This window comes from Drosophila virilis, chromosome 4, assembly GCF_030788295.1.
Source record: "Drosophila virilis strain 15010-1051.87 chromosome 4, Dvir_AGI_RSII-ME, whole genome shotgun sequence".
NCBI lineage: Eukaryota > Metazoa > Arthropoda > Insecta > Diptera > Drosophilidae > Drosophila > Drosophila virilis.
In genome coordinates, this window is record NC_091546.1 from 22,982,119 (window position 1) to 23,000,406 (window position 18,288).

Genomic DNA, 18,288 nt, shown 5'->3' on the forward strand with positions numbered 1-18,288 from the left:
AGTCATTTATTTTCAAATTTGAATGTAACACAACATTATTAAGCTGGACTTAGTATAGAAAATTTTCGAAATCATAAAGACTACATTTAACCAGATAAATGATCATACCAAAAAAGCAGAGACAAAATTTGTTATCTCAGACAGGGCTGTGTTTTCATATTTATAGTAATTAATAATATGGATGCATCTTAGTTTCTTTATGCACGCAATTCTCAATGCTTTGTAAATTTAAAATTTTAAAAATTTTGATATACGAAAATTATAAATAAATATAAATTTGTTTTAAAAATATTTGAAAAATATTATATATAATATATATGTTAGTTAACATCTTTAAATGTAAAAAGAAAATAAATAAACTATACCATTTACTTACTTTTAAAAACTACAGTAATTAAATATATAACTCTAAAATATTTGTATAATATAAAAATATAATTTAATTTATGCACTGTAGTATAACTTCACGCTTGCATAGATCATTTACCCACATGCAGAAGGTTTTCACCACGGTGCGTCGCGTCGCAGCATTTGCCCGCATCGTCGTTGGCCCAAACAAGTTGCGATCAGTTTTGGAACGCGCGTCGCGTCAACAAGTCGTGATTTGTTCGGTGGATCTGGCGACTACCCAGTTTGCGGTTAGTACTTGCTGTTGGGGATGGTTACTGGCATAGATTGGTTCTTTGCTTTGCTGTAATGCATTGGCGTGTGATTATGAATGTTGTTGTTGTTGTTGTTAGTGCTGCATTACAAGTTTAAAATGCAATAAGCCAAATACAATAATGTCCAGAGGCAGGCACCGTTATGCAAAGTTGTTGACCCAAAAAGAAATTACTACAGTGCCCAAGCCGCCATTTATGCTGCCAAGCCACGCGTATAAAAACACGCAAAACGCGCTACAAACTCGTTAACAAAAAAGTTGAAATAACAACAATAATAGTAATAATAATAGTACAAAAAAATAGCAACAAATTCGCGCAGCTCTAAGCCATCATTATTGTTACAACGAGCTTGGCCCATTTCAAATTGCGTTGTCTTCATTCTTTTTGGCATCGTGTGTGGAATACTCAATGTTGGGTTTTCGCTATTTTCGCTATTTTTTTTTTTTATTTTCGTCTTATTATGACCAAATGCTGTTTCCAAATTCGGCAGACCGCTCGTACAAACAATAATCATCATTGAGCAAAGGCAAATAGAATTTAAGTGCTTGACGGTATTTGAGCCTTATGCAATCATCTCTACCCACATATGCAAATTTAATTGACAAACTCAAATATTTTTCTGGCTGAGCATAGAAAACGCAAAATTTTAAGATCATATCCATATGAACTCGAACCAAGAAACGCGCAAGTATCGCATTTTAATTGGCTCATTAATTGGCAAATACTTAAAACTTGTGCACGTTTTCCAGTTATCGTTAATGAGTGACATTTATTTAGTTTTGGCTAGGCGTTTGCCATAAGCAGTTTATAGAGTACTAAGTGAATAAATAAAAAACTAGCAAAATAGTGAAACCTGACTTCCTCTAAATTCAAGGAGTGCCAACCTAAATAATCAACACTCGATACACTCGGGTGCAATTTATACATTCATTAGTAAACTGAAGGTAAGCTTAGAATTTTATTGAACTATTGTGCTGGAGAATATTATGATTGAATTAAGCAATATTCAAAAACTTGTACATATTTTAAAAAGAAACAAAACCAAAAATCGACAAGAAGTGCTGCCAGAACATCCTTGAATTTTATTTACATATCATTGTTGAGAGTCTGATATTTAGATTGAAACAAAGAATATACTAACGATATTTGCAATTGTGATTATGGAAGAATCGTTTTTAGCAAGAACTTTTCTGTGTGCAGCTTTAATTTTTGATAGTTAACTCAATTATAAAGAAAACGGCTTGCTTTAAATTAAAAGAATGCATTAGAGCCAAGCTAGAATGCTTTAAAACAAATGCTTTGAAGGTTCTGCGCAGATTTCTATTAAGTTAAAGAACTGATGCACTTTGCAATTAACATTAACTTTATCCTTACTTCATCGCCTTTTATAAAAATACAAATTTAAGTAATTTACAAATTGTTTTCTTTTTAAGCGTAAGCCAGAGCACTTTAAAGACTTATTAAGTCAAACATCAAGTGTAGCCAAAAAAAACCTCTGAAAGATTCATAAGTTAATTGTTAAGAAGGCCGAACTCATATCATTATTGTATAGCTCGCATTCCTCAAACAAAAGTAAACTTCTTTGATTATAGACATTTACAATTCTAATTAGCTAATTAACACTCTTAACAATGCAAGCTATCAGGTTTTGCCAATTGATTTATTAGCGTGCAAGTGTCAAATAAAGCTCAAGAATATTAACGACAATTTTGTCAGAATTCAGTGGAGATCTGTTCTGCGGCAAATATCGGATATAGATATATTGTTTTAATAGTTTCTTCTCTTTTATTTTTTTGACATTTGCATATGAGATGCCACTGAACTCGTTTGATTTCACTTTCTACAACATGAATTTAAATCGAAACCCAAAAAATGTAGTTAGTGTGCTGACAAGCGAGAGAAGCTAAATTGTCTTAAGATCCACAGCTGAATATAATGAAGATGATTATAATTATAATTATCCAATTGTAATCAGATAATACAAGGCCTTATCTATCTATCTTATCTTTAAGTGGCGCCCTCCTATAGCCAAATAACATTATGCGGCTTTATCTTTGCCATTTGGCTGACTGTTCGACTGCAATCACATAAAATGATTATTTACACAGTTGGGTTTTGATGTAAAGGTCAACAAGTTTTCATATACATACTTAAATTTTTGTCTGTCGCCTGGATTCAAGTTTTCAACTTCAAACGAAGGCAACTGCCGAGGTTCAATGTAGTACAAATGCAAGAGCTATAAACCTATATTGTGTGCCTACACACATATATACATAAATATATATATACATGCGCCATATACCATATAGTATGCGTGTATGTATGCACAAATGTGTTGTGCACACACTTATCTTGTGCTCTTTTGTTGACGAAAATGTGGCACAAAAGGGGCAAAAACGTGAATAAAATAAATACACGAAATAAAAGATATACATGAATGAATGTACTCATGAATACTCATGGTAACCATGGTTAGTTTAGCCGTTAAATAGTTGGCTCTCGAAGTCTTGAAGTTTGCTTTTTGGTTACCTTTTTGGTGTCATTCGTGCAAGTTCAGGGCCGTGAGTCTAGCAGCCCATTAAATGTTTTATGTTTGGTTTTTTTTTTTTTGTATTTCGTGGTAAAAACAGACCTGAAATTAAATACGAAATATAGTAGCTCAGTTGCAGCTGATAAATCTGAGTAGGATTATTGAATTTTTTCTTTTGTTTAACAAACGTTTTGTACGCAAACCTGAAATGTAATGAAACACGAGCGTGATATGAAAATTTTTGCTTGACTTAAAACAGCTGCTAGCTGCAGTTAAACTGCAAACTGAAGGGTGAAATTATACCAATAACTATGATATTAAGCCTATACGTTACACGGGGGCATTATGAAATTTTGAAATAAATAAAGACACTTGCAAAAACTTGAATTAATTATGAAATTGATCAAAAAGAAACAATTAATTTCGAGGCGACGTTAAATATGTTTGGTAAATGAATATTTTCTAAACGTGTTTATAAATACAAAATATCAATAATTCCTCTGCCATATATGGTATGTGGAGAGGTGTATATAGAAGTCTAATTCATTAGACAAATACTTCAATCAAGAAAGGATCTTTACTTTTGAGCTGACGTTTAATCAAGTTAGCAAACCGATTTGATTAATACATGATTGTCTTGTTATATATTGACCGATTAATACCGACTGTTTATGCTGATCCAGAAGACTTATTTGTATAGTTACAACATTGAAATGAAAAATTAAATAAAGAAATTTCAAAGCAAATAAAAGTTCCTTTAATCGTGGCTAAAATCCAGCTATAAATAATAGATGGAATAACAATTTGGTATGTAGGCTTGTAAAATAAATGTATATATGAAGTTATTCTGGCATGAAACTGATTTAAGCTTGGCTTAACTTTCTGCTACTTTTAATTTATTGTTTTAATATTTTGTTTTTGTGTGTATATACATTATTTTTGGCTGCTTTATAAATTACCCAACGCTCGAATGACCTACGGATCGCACTTACAGTTTGAGTCTTAATTAAGTGTAATTTTAATATATGTTCACCTTGCTGTTTTATGGCGCCCCTTTTGAGGCAACCAGTGACGACCTCAGTTAGCTAATTGTTATATTATAATGAAAAACGTACGATATTCATAATGAAAAGTTACAAAGTCAAAGTGATGCGCTGCAGAAGTATTCAAAATCATAAGTCAATCAATTTACGTTATAAACGGAAAAGCTACTAGCCATACAACATCCATTATCATTAGGGCCGAATTATAATGGTCTCGAATTGCTCTGCCTGGAAGGTCATATTTACATAGGCAACGTAGGGTCATAAAACCCAAAGACAGCTAACAAAGCCATTTAAGGTGTGAATTATTAAGGCCTTAAAAAATGCAAATATGGCATCAAGGATAGTATAAAGCATAATTTGAACCATATTACGTCGCAATCAACTATTCTACCCGCTGAACTTCCGATATTACCAAGTGGAGCTACTACAGTAGTTAAAGCCCAATTTTGACGTCAATTTTTTAATAGCCCGAAAAATTGAAATACATAACCGAATTGACCGATGACAAATACACAAATACAATTTAGAGATTTATAAAAAAATTTTAAATATTTGTTTAGCTGGATTGACGTACACTATATATTTTATATATCCATGCCGCCAGATTCAGCATCAATTTTGTAATTAGCGTACTTCTCTTGTTCATGTAAGACGTCTCTTGTCTCGTGATGATCGGCTTTGCCCAGCGTCTGAGAACGGCCATAAATCTTGATATAATTCTTATCGCAATCGTGGACCATAATACCGCCACCCAAGCATTGAGTGCATAGATCAAGACTGTTGGCTTCCCTTTGCAACTGGTCATAGACATCGACTGTCCAGTTCGAATGTCATTTAGTTTATAATTCGATTAAATATTTCAAGTTCTACTCACGATGGTATTTAACCCGGGATACGCCACGCACAACTGTTTTCGCCTGCCCCATTTCGCCATGAACGTAGACTTTGGCAAGAATATATTTCAGCTTACCATCCCCGATAGTGACCTCCGGGAAAGTCACAAGATTCTTCACTTTTTGATCGCAGCAATAATTACGCGCAGCTTTGGAGGATATTTTGTTATTAAACAAAAACCAAAATGAAAAGAAATAATGTGCTCGGCTAAAAATAAGATAACCTACCACGTACAATTGGGCGCCACGTGGGAAAAATTAACTTTCTCACTTTATCCATATCGAAATAATTTTGAACGTAATTTGAAAAAAATTATTATGAGCTTTTTCGATGTTGACGATACAGCACAACAGCTCCGACTGAAAAATTAGGTTGAAAGTAGCAAGCACTAGCAGATAGGCTACTCGGTTAATGAAATTTTTTGAAAAGGTTACGTTTCGATTCAGATTTACACACACATATCAACATATTAAGCTTCTTATAAAATAAAGCAACAGAATGATTACAAAACATATAAAGTTATAATATAGAAAGAACAATTTTACTAGTTCGATTTACGGTTCGAACCAATGCCTCGTGAGTTTTCGAAAATATATGAGAAATACCTCCCGGATATGAAGTAAATTTTCAATAAAATTATATATTTTTACCTTTAGGTTTAATTGTTGCACAAACAGGTTTTATTAAAGGTTTGGCTTGAATTAAAAAATCATTTAAATATTGATTAAAAGCCGGTTCGATTTAAATTTGATTTATTTTGATTTTGACTTGTTGAATATTAACTTGAAGCTTAATAAGTTGGCTCAATGCCTAATAATTAGTAATTATAATTTCCATTTTCTTATAAACAACGTAATTTGTTTTATCCACAGGTCTAACCTCTGATCATGCCATACACATATTAGAATCAGCTAGCAATATGGCATTTGTACTAACTACTTATACTATTGCATAATACCTTGCGTGGAGCACAACAATTGCATGTCTCGACAAGTTACGTAAATCGCCTGAATAAAAAAACAATAAAATAACAACAACGCATCACCAAAGCTAACAAGTGCATCTCAGCCGCACAAGATGACAAAACTTCAAGTGATTGTGCATCCAGTGAGAAAGGAATTTAGACGCAAACGTTGCGGTTTTGATCATGATACGCCCGATGATTTTGTCAAATCGCAGGTAAGACCCAAAATAATTAAAGCCCTATAACTCTACACCTATTGAGTCCTTGAGCAGTCTCCTTGAATTGACACGCGCTGGGTGCGTACTATTTGTATTATTTATATAACATCGCGGGTCAATGCTCACTTTAAACTGTTTGCTCTGCTCCTGTCGTTAGCTTGTTTCTCGAGGCCACATCAAATATTTTTAACGAGCCTTTGGGTCTTACAGTGAAACAAATTTCCTAGTCGCTATGAAACAAGAACCGAGACTAATCATCATATAACTTAACGCTCCAATCAGATTATCGAACTGATATATTATAATAATAATAATATGCATTTTAATGATGTCTTGATTTTAGTTAACAAAAAAGTGTTAATATTTTTGTGAAGAAAGTCAAAATGCATTGGATACTTTTTAAATCAAGGTAATATTATAATATAGCCCTTATTTTGTATATGTAATATTGCGTTCAGATTAAAGTTACATGCAACAAATCTTGCGGCTTCTCGCCACAATAGTTTGATGTGAGCATCGATCTTGGAGCTGTGTGGCTACGTTGTGGCATTGAAAACTTATATACTTAAAGTTATAAACAGAGATTATGTTATTTTCAAAGAAGCTTTCCTCAATCTACAATTTAAATCACAAAATTTCCAAAAGCCTATTAAGCCTTTTATGGCACATCAATTGATCGCCTCAGGAATAGTGTCTATATAATTTGCTTTATATAATCAAATGACCAAAACTGTAAGAAATGGGCGTTGCCCAGTTGGACTGGTGACTGGTTTCAACCATTTTATTGTTTTACCTTGAGCATATTTGATGAGTTTCTTTCATTCATAGTATCAATAAAAGGAGAGGGCACTCCGAGTTCTGTTGTTTGGTTGGGTGGTTGTGTAGTTAGACAACCGCTTGTACTAGCATTGTAAATTAAACTTTTGAAATATTAATAAGCGGCAAACAGCTACTAACTGTATATTGCCATGCATTGTTTGTGGCGCCAGGTACAACAAAACTGCTCGCTGGCCCGCCCTACACCACGTTCTGCTACTCGGTGTATTAAGTATCATGGGGCTGATAGACTAATACACCCAGCTGGTACACACACATACATATATATAAGTACATATATCTAATATAGTCGTACGACTTAGTATTCATAGTTAGTTATTCTAAATTACAGTGGCAGACCTGTACAAAGAGCATGGTATATTTGTTCTATCGCTGGTTCATGGCTCTCTTCTTCATCGCCGTTGTCATTGAGTCCATGTGGCCGCGATCCGATGATGAGTCCTGCTATTGGCTATATTTCATCTATATGACCAATTGGGGCATTTGGATGTGTATGCTAACTAATTTACTTGGTGCTATACTTGTGACCATATGGCATTATCATCCAGAATACGCGGGTAAGTTTTTAAGGGGAACAGGGAATTTTGTAGTCGAGCATACTCCACGACAACGCTTTTATTTATTAAAAACAATAATTTTAAGAATAAAAAAATAATTCAAAATAAAAACTGACGGATTAACCAATGAAAATATTAATTAGAAGATCTACAGAAGCATAAATTTCTATAAAATATATTTTTTAAATTTCGGACTTAATTTTAATTGGTTTTCATTTCATAATCCATAGATAAGCTGCTCAATATGCAGGCCTGGACGAGCCCTTTTCGGATTTACTGGAGCATGCATATTATTACGCTAGTCTTATCGATTGTCATCACAATTATCTACTGGAGCATACTCTACGATGGCAAGTGCTTGATTTTTATTTTTATAGGTAAACCCAACCCAATGTTATCCCATTCTGTTTTCTCTGTTTGGATTGCAGCCAATGAAAGTACTTTGGATGCCACAAATGTACTCACCCATGCATTCAACTCCATTTGCATGTTCATTGATCTGTGGATTGTGGCACATCCGTTGCGATTGCTGCACGTATTTCTGCCAGTATTGTTCGGCATTATCTATGCCATATTCTCGTACATATATCAACTGGCCGGCGGCATCAACAAGTGAGTTAACGATTCCAACTCAAGTTGCCCATAGTAATTGTATACTATTTGCACTCTCCACTTAATAGGAAGGGAAAACCGTATATCTATCATGTCATTGACTGGAATCAGCCTCAAAATGCGTTTATTACGGTTTTGGGCGTCTTGGTGCTCTCGTGTTGCATCTATGCGCTGCTCTTTGCTTTCTTCAAGCTGCGACTATTTCTCTCACGTAGCTGCCGCCAGGGCAGCTTTGTGCTGCCCACCACCAGCAAGCAGTCTGGCAAGGCTGCCAGTGACACACTGGCAACACCCAATGGCATACAGCATTCACCCTCCCGCATATCCATGGTGCTGGGTAACTATGCGGGCTACGAGAATCAGGCATATTCTCCCAGTGCTGGAGAGCAGAAGCCAAAGAGTTAAGCTGTGCTCACACCTGTTAGACATCTGGCCAAATATGTAAAACGTTGCGAGATTTTGTGGTAAAATTATTGGATAGCAAAAAAATATTCTGAGCTTGGCTAAAAACTTCATTTATTTAAAAAAAATAAAAATAAAAATAAAAAATATTTCTATCCGGCAAGTGTGCAATTAGCTATAATCTGAATGCTGCCTAGGCTATGTTTTGCAACTTTAGTCAAAGTGTACAGTAGAATATTAACCCAGTGATATTATATTAAATTCTAGCTAATTTTAAGCAAATAAATTTCAATATGGATAAATGTAGAATGTGGAATTTTTAAATTGAACTACCTAGTGCAACATGCATTTTATACCCTAAGATACTATTTCTATACTTCTAACTAGTCTTAAAAATGTATTCTTGGTTGTTTAGACTTGTACTCTATTTACATCCAATTTCCTTAAATGCTAGGGTATGTGCTTGCTTACTCCGAAGTTGGCATTGGGGCTTAGACATGTATCCTTGAAAACTTTCGCTTTGTCCTTGCATGATCAACATTTACATACAAGTGAAAGAACCCAAAAATCCATTAAAAATTCCATAAAATAATAAAGGTCCTCCCACCTAAGGCCCCGAAGGGTCAGTTTAACCATATTGTCATATTAGCTCTTGGGAACTTTACAGTTGCAAATCATATATTAATTTAAATACGGGGACATATTGCGGGAAGGTTAAATGATAGGCGGCAAAAGTTTGTCTGCACCTAATATGTGAAAACGGGAAAAATAAAAGCAACAACAAAAAGCAAATTATGTCCCCTAGAAAAACAATAAAGCAATTGAGTAATTGGCTGAAGGACTTCGATATCGACAGCAAAGCTGCTGAAAGTTGCTTAACAAACTGCGTAAACCCCGAGATATGGGTGAGAGCCTGTGTAAATATTTTACACAAGGTCCTAATCACCTTTGAATGGCGGCATTAGCCCAAATTATCTTGATAGAGTAATCAATCACAAGGACAACACGTGTTGAGCCATAACTATTTATAGTACACTTTGTGTAACAATAAAATTACCCATAGCATATAATTACTTGACACATAGTAAGAGTGTTTAAATCGGAGTCCAAATACCCCAGCAGACGCATATCATATGTGACATTTGTTTGGCAATATTAAAATTCAATTTTCGAAAGATTTCTCGTATTGAAATAAGTAAGAGTTGTAGAAAGTCAGATATCCTGCAGTGATAAATGCTTTACACTCAACGAAAAACTTAGGACTTTCGTAAATAATTCAAGTACTAACCCAGCCGAAATCCGGTGCGAAAATTAATCATAGAAAGTAAATACAAATTCAGTACTTTATCTACGAAGTGTGCTAAATAACCGTTTATTTTTATTTCAAGTATTTCAATTTACTTATTTTTATTTAAACAAAAACAAATGTGAATAACAACAAGAAAATAAGTAAGATTTGATGCCCATGCCCAGCATAATTAAACCTGAACAAAGTTTGATCAAAATAACTCGTAGGTGATCGAAAGAGAATTCGACTGGTAAAAGTTTAACCCCAGAGCAATGTGGTCAGAGGTAATCGCAAACCAAAAAAAAAAAACCCGTATATGCATCGTTAAATTTTTGGATTACCTTTAATGTGACCTTTTCAACACATTCACACGCAGTGTCCCTTAAACCCAGGAGCACGTATGTTTGGTAGGGTTCTAACCCCCCGGCAGAAATGTAATTGGGGAATCAATTGAGCCAGCTAGACGGCGGCATTAAACTCTGCTTGCCGTCCCTGTCGTTGTTGTTGTTATAATTCTTACTGCTGGCTATAACCTTAATTAAGTTTCCAAAAACATTTAATAACCAAACGCCCAACAGGAGCTCAAGGACGAGAAACACACGTGCTGCTAGACACACCCAATGCTGGTGATGACACTGCGCTGGTTCATGATTTGTGGTCAATGGTTGCGACAAAGCATATGCTATAAATTTGAGGACCTACTAATAAAAAAATAAAATCAGAGTAGCTAGCCTGATTGTCCTGCCCAGTAGGTGTGTGTGGTCGTGTGTGTGTGCGTGTGTGAGTGTGTGTGCCAATCTCATTTGTCGTTATTGTCCTTGCCAACGGCCGGACATGGCATGTCACGAGTTCCAGTGTTAGACGCAAATTAGGCGACGCATCTGTTTAGGGCACCGGGTCGATATATGTGAGCATTTTGATCGATATGAAATTTCCTTCAGCTTTGAACTTCTTTTTTGTGTCCTTGTCGTGCCTATTGACCCGCGCTTTGTTTTCTCTCATCATTAGGCCAAACAAAATCAATAGAAATTTAATTGAACATATGTATCTACTTTGGAAATTTCGACAGCTGTCAACTGTCAATGCCAAACTCAACGTTTCTATTTTATTTTCGCTGTAAAACCTACAGTATAATTACACGCAATCAATTGATTGAAATATTAATTGAAAATCTCTTGCACCTAGCATGCACCCATCAGTTTTCGACTTTTACTCATTTCAGAGACACCCGCCATAGTTTCCCCTACCGGATTTAACAATTTAGATTATGACGATAATTGTGCAATTTTCTATCCATCAAAAACGCATCCAAACCAATCAGAACTAAGTATGAATGGTTTGCACGTATGAAAGGTGAACATTTTATGTACAGCACAGAGCATTTGACTAGGTTTAAAATAATCAGCTTAAATTAATAATGTACGAGGCTTTTTGAGATTGATATTTCGAAATTAAGCTTTTAATTGATTATTGAAATACTGTCAAATTTGACAGATTTTAACAGTTGCAGGTAATTAATATTTATATGTGCTTTGAGGAGTTTTAATTGATTTTAATTGCTAACTTTAGAATTAGTATAAGATTTAAAGTCAGATAAATACTAAAAAATTTTAAGCTAAAGTTATGCTGGGCATTATTTGAAGCAGCAAACTGTAGTATTTGTGTGACTTGAGCTGCGCTAACCAAATGAACAGCTGCAAGTCAGAGGTCTTATTTACACCAAAAACGACAGGCATAATCAACGATGTCGACAGGATGGCAGCAGGGCAACAATATGACAGGAGCATCAACAGAAATAGCAAAAGAACCTGAAAGATTAGTGAGAACGCACCAGGCTGGCCAGGACATTGTTTGGATTGCATAAACAAACGGCGGCCCAGGCACAGGCCCAGAACGGCGCACGGCATCGGATAGAGAAACAACTTTCCAGTGCTGGGGCTATGACAAACTGCCGGTCAAATTCAACATTGGTCTATGCCGCCTGTTCACATATAATACTTAGTTAACCCATACGAATACATTGTGAATCATATGAACGACTGGAACTCATAAAGTATTCATTAATTGGAAACGCGCGCGCCTGCCTAACTGACCATTTGCCGAGGATTGTAGCTGGTAAAAACCGAACCATTTGTCATATTTGAAATTCAGTCTCGTTTCGGACGTTCGGGCAGCAGAACCTGCATATATTTGTACTACACAGTACCGCAATCGCAGTCACAAATCAGAGGCAATATTACGTTTTATGGGCTATGGTAACGGCCAAGCCTGAAATAACCGGCGCTATGTAGTAAACAATTTTCCTGTGCGTGTTGCCAACGAACGTTAACGTGTCGCCCAGAGATACCAAAAGAGCGGAACCACATACAGTAACAAATACAAAAAAATATATTCAACATAAAGTTCTAAAAAATAAAAAAACAAAAAAATATAAAAGAAAACAGAGTCTAGCGAAAAATAAAGAGTGCATATAGTTGAAACGTTGGTGGAAAGTTCCAATCTGATTTTCATAACCAAGCGCACTGAACTCTCACCCTCTCTCAATATATGCGTTAATTGAGTGGGGCACGAGTGGAAAACCAGGCAAAAGACATTGCGAAAATTCAGCTATACTGGCCACCGAATGGATAATGGGTATTTGTTTAGACACAGGTAAGCAATGCGGTAGCTGTAAAAATTCAACTTTTGTCCAACAGGCCTCCGATAACACAGCCGGCCCAAAGCAACAGTCAAAACAAACAGCCGGAATGTAGAATAAACATATAACCGAAAAAAGCAAAAAAAAAAGTCCAAAAAGAAAATAATGTACAGAACTATTCTACATGCGACGTGTTTAATATGACTTACTTGAAGAAGCTTTAAAAATATTTTGATAAGTAGAAGTCAAGTGCCTGACATTTTATTAGGCTAAAGGTTAAAGAGCGCACCTAAGTACAAGAAAAATATATATTTATATGGTTGAGTGCACTCTTTAAATAGATATATATCTACCCTGCTGGAGTTCTTTTTAAGGGCTTTAATTTTTTAAGAAAATAATAGAATAATAAATATATATTTTTTTCTCCAGATCTTAGAAAAGTCTAAAAAAAATATATTCTCATTTTGAAGTAGGTTAGTTCGGTCTTATAATTTTATTTTGCTTACATATTAATATTTCTCATATTTGGGTTGAACAGTAGCATTATCTGCTTGTGTAGTTTAAGGGTAATAAAAACTTTTAAGAGAGCAAACAAGAAAAAGCTTTGTTTTTAAGCAATCAAATTGCATTTTTCGTTTAATTTTCCTTTAGTCCATGGTTAAGTTATTGTCGGTGCATAGCACAGAAAGACAAACGTGAAATGATGAAGTTATTTAAGCACAATTTGTATTTAATTTGCGCTGCTTCTAAAGCTCTAAAGCCAATAATGTGTCTCAATCTGTTGTGGAAAACACTTGAATATACAAAACGCTTTGACAAAATATTTCAAAGGACCTTGCACAAACGCTGTAATTTGTGGTGGGCGCTTGTGTTAAGCACGGCCTCGTCGATAGGTCCTTGGACATGTTCGTTGACCATCAAACAGGCAACAAACTAATATAAAAATCCGAAACGCATACAAAAACAAATCCAAAAAAATAAGAGAGACAGCAAAACAAGGCAAATCGCTTAATGTGCTCTGAAAAGGGATAGCAACAATAACAAAACAACATGTCAATTAAATAGAACTGCAGGAAAATCAATAGAAGAAAAAAAAATGTCACAGGAATGTAGAATACACGAGCTGTAAAGCCTGAGAGCCAGTTCTAATCGCAGACCCCACTGGAAATACGCGAAATTGTTGGCGTTGCGGTCGAGGGTAGGCAACGCTTTTGCGCAGCTGATTTTCCATGAATGAAAATACATAACACATATATACGAATCGGGCTAGAATGACGCAGGCTGGCGCCGAGTCTGCAGTTAAATAATTGTTAAACATATATTTTAATGATATGCATTGTACAGTTAATTTCCTACCCCCCAACAAATTGCTTCCGGTCTGTGGCAGGAATTGCGCTAATGCCGTTTGGCACGTAACAAGGCGGGGCGCTAACTTGGCAGCACATCCGGTTTCCGGTTTTGTTAATGTCCCAGCCCCGCTCAACTGTTGCTTTGGGCCTTGTGTGTAGCCCATCAAATCGAATTATGTTTGAAAATGATATTTTAGATGCCAGCGCGGCACAAGATACCGGCGAACCAGGCAACGATTGGAATCATACACGGAATCAAAATGGCCCAAATGCCGGACCTGGCAGCGTTATGGCACTGAACGGCAATGGGCGGCTCGGTTCGGGCAACATCGCTGCTATCGATATGCAAAATGCTGGAAAGATCAAATTCGATCCGCCCAAGGTGCCAGTGATATTTGTTTTAGGCGGCCCAGGTAGTGGCAAGGTCACCCATTGCGATACATTCATGCAGGAGCGACGCGGTGTTACGCACATCAATATGATGGATCTGCTGCAGCAATATGCAATGGGAAATGGTAAGTTTTTGTTTTTGCTTTCAACAAATTCAATTCATTATACATATTTCTATATCTATATTATTAAATTATTTAAATGAATTAAAAACAACCATAAAGGAAATCAAGATCATTCTTCTATCATTCGAGTTCCGTCTTTCCATCAAATCATTTTCAAAAAATAATAAGCCATAGGCCTGCACATATTGCAGCCGCATTTGACGTTTCTGGCTACAAAGAAATTGTTACATCTAAAGAATGGTAAAGGCCAGTTATTTGACAAAAAACATTTAAGTCACAATTAGAATGCAACGAAAACAAGAATAAGACATATTAAAATAGAATAAGTAGGGATATCTTCGGAAGATGTAACACCCTTGTATACATTTCCCTATTTGGAAATATCTGAGAATGATGGAGAGTGCAGTTCGATAATGCTGAGTTCTGACTAAGTTTGAAGACGAAAGCTTTAAAACTGATCAACTAATTTGCATAGAAACAAAGAAAGAAATACTCGGATGTTGATGCTGATGTGGAATACATATACTTAAGGGATCGGATAATCGCAAACAGGTTTAAAAGCGAGCTGAAGTTATTCTGTGAGCCGAATCCTAAGCCAGAAGAGTTGTCCATGAAACAGTCGAACCAAAACCCGAAAGGCAATCTATATTTGTTATATATTTTATATATAATAATTAAGATGCATTAAATAGCATTTAGTTTTCTTGAACTAATTAGGCAGATGCCAATTTTTAATTCAGATCATATTTTTAGGCCAAAATTTAAGCCAATAACTGCGTTCAAACCAATCTTAAACAGGAATTTAGTTTGAACTTTCGCTATTTTACAATAAATATATTTAATTTTAATTGATGACAATTAAATTGCAGATATGCAAGACTTTTCGCAACTATCGTCGAAAACAGTCACCGAGGTGTTGATGTTGGAAATGAAAATGGCTCCAGCTGCCAAAGCATACCTAATATCTGGATATCCACGTTCCATGCGCGACGTTGTCGAGTATTCCGAGAAGGTAATTCCCCAATTACATAATCTTAAGCAATATTTATTTATATATTTATATTGTCGAACATACAGACTTACTCGAATTTATTATGAAACATATTTGGACTATTTTGTTTTGATGGGGAATTTCATGTGTTTGTTCAGCAAATTGCTGTTGAACCATTTGAACTAATTAGCTGCCAAACGGGTGGACGTTTATTTGTTAAGGCCTAATTCCCATGAATTTTGAGTCGTACACATAACAATAAAATATACTTATGCACATACCTATACTCACGCATATGTATATGCTAATTGGCTGAAGTGGCCTCCAGAGGCACATTGGGCTTTACATAATGCTACAGGTAGAGGTCAGGTTTAGTTAATGTTAGCAATATAAGTTGTACACGATTTTCGAAATTTATGAGCCCAATTATTAAAGAGCTTCTGGAATAAACGAATTTTTTATGTCAAACAAGTTCGTTTACTTTGAGAATGTAGCAAAAATCATTTTTGATAACAAATATAAACTAAACTTATTAAAAACTATTCTATTAGCGCTTAAACAAAACTTCAATCGCAATTGAAATAGGAAATACAAGTTTTTGAGCTAAAAATTATGAAACCAATTATTTAATTTCAGATACAAGTCGTAAATGGCGTTATCCTAATATCCTGGCGCCAGTCGGTGCTACAGAAACAAATCGATTATGGCGCTAAATTAGGTCATGTTGTACTCTCCTTAGCCAAAATGGAATTGGAAAATTTCTTTAAAAATGTGATGCCAGTCGCTGATTATTTTGATCAAAGCGATATGCTGTTGGCCGTGAGTAGCATATAAATTCTACACATCTGAAAAATTGGCTTTAATCATATTCATCTACACTTAACAGGTAAATGGCGAGCGTGCGCCTACAGAGGTGTATAAAGACTTTCGCACCGCTGTGCTTGACATACTGAGCACGCTCGAGAATCAAGAGGCCATACTGAATGGAGTTACAGGTATGGGCAGAGGGATACATGATATACCCGGCAGTATAGTTAGCGTAGACACCGCACCTAGTCAAGCCCAAGCGCCTCACATTACAGACCAAGTCGTCGCACCTGTGCCAGGTGAGCGCAATGTCACAAACGCTGTGATATCTCACATAGCCGCCAATACGGTCACAGCTGCAGCGACTCTCAGAACAGGCGGCACCAGTGCTGATGACGACAGCGGCGTAGTTGTCACCCAGCAGCCGAAGCTCAGTCATGCCGGCAACAGCATGGATGCCAGCTTTGAACCGGAGCCAACCATACCGCCCATTATTTGGGTAATTGGTGGTCCGGGCAGTAACAAGGCCACACTGTGCTTAAAGGCGGTTGGCCTTAATCCGGGCTGGTCACACATCAGGTAAGCCCTGCTCTGAACACACTTGATTCCGGATCTTTAACAGTTTCGTTTCTATGGATACAGCGTGGGTCGTCTACTGCGCAACATTACGGACACTGCGCCACGTGCCAACACCGAGAGCTATGCCGTCAAAGAGGCTCTTGCTGCTGGCGAAATGGCCCCGGAGAAGTCGCTGAATCAGCTGCTGGATAACAACATACGTCAACTGCAGGATAAATCGGGCATTATCATTGATGGATATCCACGCAATCTGCAGCAGGTCAAATACTTTGAAAATAAGGTGGGTCAATTAGCTACTCTCTTAGGTGGTAAATGTCAAAATGTTGATGTTAAAGTTGACAACAACATTAGCCAAATTCTTAGCTAGCCTTCCAGCTAAATATTTTCCAGCAAGTTACCCTTTTGCAACTAGGCATTGACAATTAGAATGGAATAAAGAGCCCTAAAATGAAACAATTCAAATCTTGCTGACTTACTGACTATAATCAATATAGATAAAAAAAAAATAACTTCAATTCGATTTCCATTCTAGTACAAACAACGTCCACCCACCATACTATTGGACTGCTCAAAATTACAGCTGGGTCGGGGACGTATAGACGATACGGTCTCCTCGTTTCGACGTCGTCTGGAGCTATTCCGTGAGCAGACCTTGCCCATGCTGAAGACAATGGACAGCAGCAATCGGTTACAGATTGTAAGTTGGCAAATCCCGTTAAGCGTCAGTTAATTAACTATATACGTTTTTCGCTAAGGTCGATGGCGACACGGACAGTCCCTCCGTACAGCGCGAATTCGAGCGGCTTATACGGAATCACATTCAACAGCTGACCAATAAACTTGAAGGCGAGGATGCCTCCGAGACGCTGGGCAATCACGTGATGCGCAACGAACAAACGGATGCCATACTGCACGATCTGGAGACGAATGTGCCGGGCGCGGTGCCCACGATCAGTCATCATGTTAGCATGATGAATGGCCATCTGAAGAGTCGGGGCAGTGCTCTGGTTAGCGCTAAGAGACCCACACAAATGATGAACGGACATGTGGCTGGACGACCTGGCACTGGGCCGGTAGCGCCGCTTGCTCAACCCGTCGATTTTCGCCATATGCTCGAGGAGGCCGAACGCTATCCGGTAGATTCATATATGTAGCATCGGACGAGTATAGGATAAAGACGATCTTATTACAGAGTTTTATAGTTTTTATAAGCGAAATTCGTTAAGCCCAAGTTCTATTGTTAATGTTGTTTTGTTGGTATTTAATATTTTATAGCATGGCGCCACTTAGTTGGTGGTTTTTGATATACATAGTATTTAATAATGGCTAAAAAGAATTAGGGGCAATTTATTTTCATTGCATTCAAAGTTGAATAAGTTTAGTAGATAAACACAGTGAC

General features: G+C 36.5%; 4 protein-coding genes across 7 annotated transcripts in view; 2 read left to right on the forward strand and 2 right to left on the reverse strand.

Annotated features, from left to right (window-relative positions):
- Window positions 1-18,288, reverse strand: part of LOC6627418 (UPF0585 protein CG18661) — a 67,345-nt gene that overhangs the window by 41,049 nt on the left and 8,008 nt on the right. The window lies entirely within an intron of this gene.
- Window positions 559-9,025, forward strand: LOC6627413 (protein rolling stone). 2 transcript variants are annotated; one of them, XM_015172611.3, is made up of 6 exons: window positions 559-638; window positions 6,005-6,311; window positions 7,483-7,708; window positions 7,939-8,058; window positions 8,137-8,320; window positions 8,389-9,025. In XM_015172611.3, exons 2-6 carry the CDS (start codon window positions 6,210-6,212, stop codon window positions 8,723-8,725), a joined length of 969 nt encoding a protein of 322 aa, XP_015028097.1. In that variant the 5' UTR covers window positions 559-638; window positions 6,005-6,209; the 3' UTR covers window positions 8,726-9,025. The 2 variants fall into 2 exon arrangements, with proteins under 2 accessions (XP_015028097.1, XP_002051086.1); XM_002051050.4 differs by lacking the exon at window positions 559-638 and adding an exon at window positions 1,532-1,606.
- Window positions 4,761-5,516, reverse strand: LOC6627414 (sex-regulated protein janus-B). Its single transcript, XM_002051051.4, has 3 exons — window positions 5,360-5,516; window positions 5,113-5,280; window positions 4,761-5,052 (listed from the first exon to the last, which is right to left on the reverse strand). The coding sequence occupies exons 1-3, from the start codon at window positions 5,409-5,411 to the stop codon at window positions 4,823-4,825; spliced, it is 450 nt and encodes a 149-aa protein (XP_002051087.1). The 5' UTR covers window positions 5,412-5,516; the 3' UTR covers window positions 4,761-4,822.
- On the forward strand, window positions 12,147-18,193 carry LOC6627412 (uncharacterized). Of its 3 annotated transcripts, none has more exons than XM_070209385.1 (9): window positions 12,147-12,662; window positions 14,195-14,512; window positions 15,382-15,524; window positions 16,140-16,322; window positions 16,390-16,609; window positions 16,667-16,889; window positions 16,953-17,169; window positions 17,422-17,586; window positions 17,645-18,193. In XM_070209385.1, the coding sequence occupies exons 1-9, from the start codon at window positions 12,641-12,643 to the stop codon at window positions 18,041-18,043; spliced, it is 1,890 nt and encodes a 629-aa protein (XP_070065486.1). In that variant the 5' UTR covers window positions 12,147-12,640; the 3' UTR covers window positions 18,044-18,193. The 3 variants fall into 3 exon arrangements, with proteins under 3 accessions (XP_070065486.1, XP_070065487.1, XP_015028098.1); XM_070209386.1 differs by having other exon boundaries at window positions 16,390-16,498; window positions 16,586-16,889; XM_015172612.3 differs by having other exon boundaries at window positions 16,390-16,889.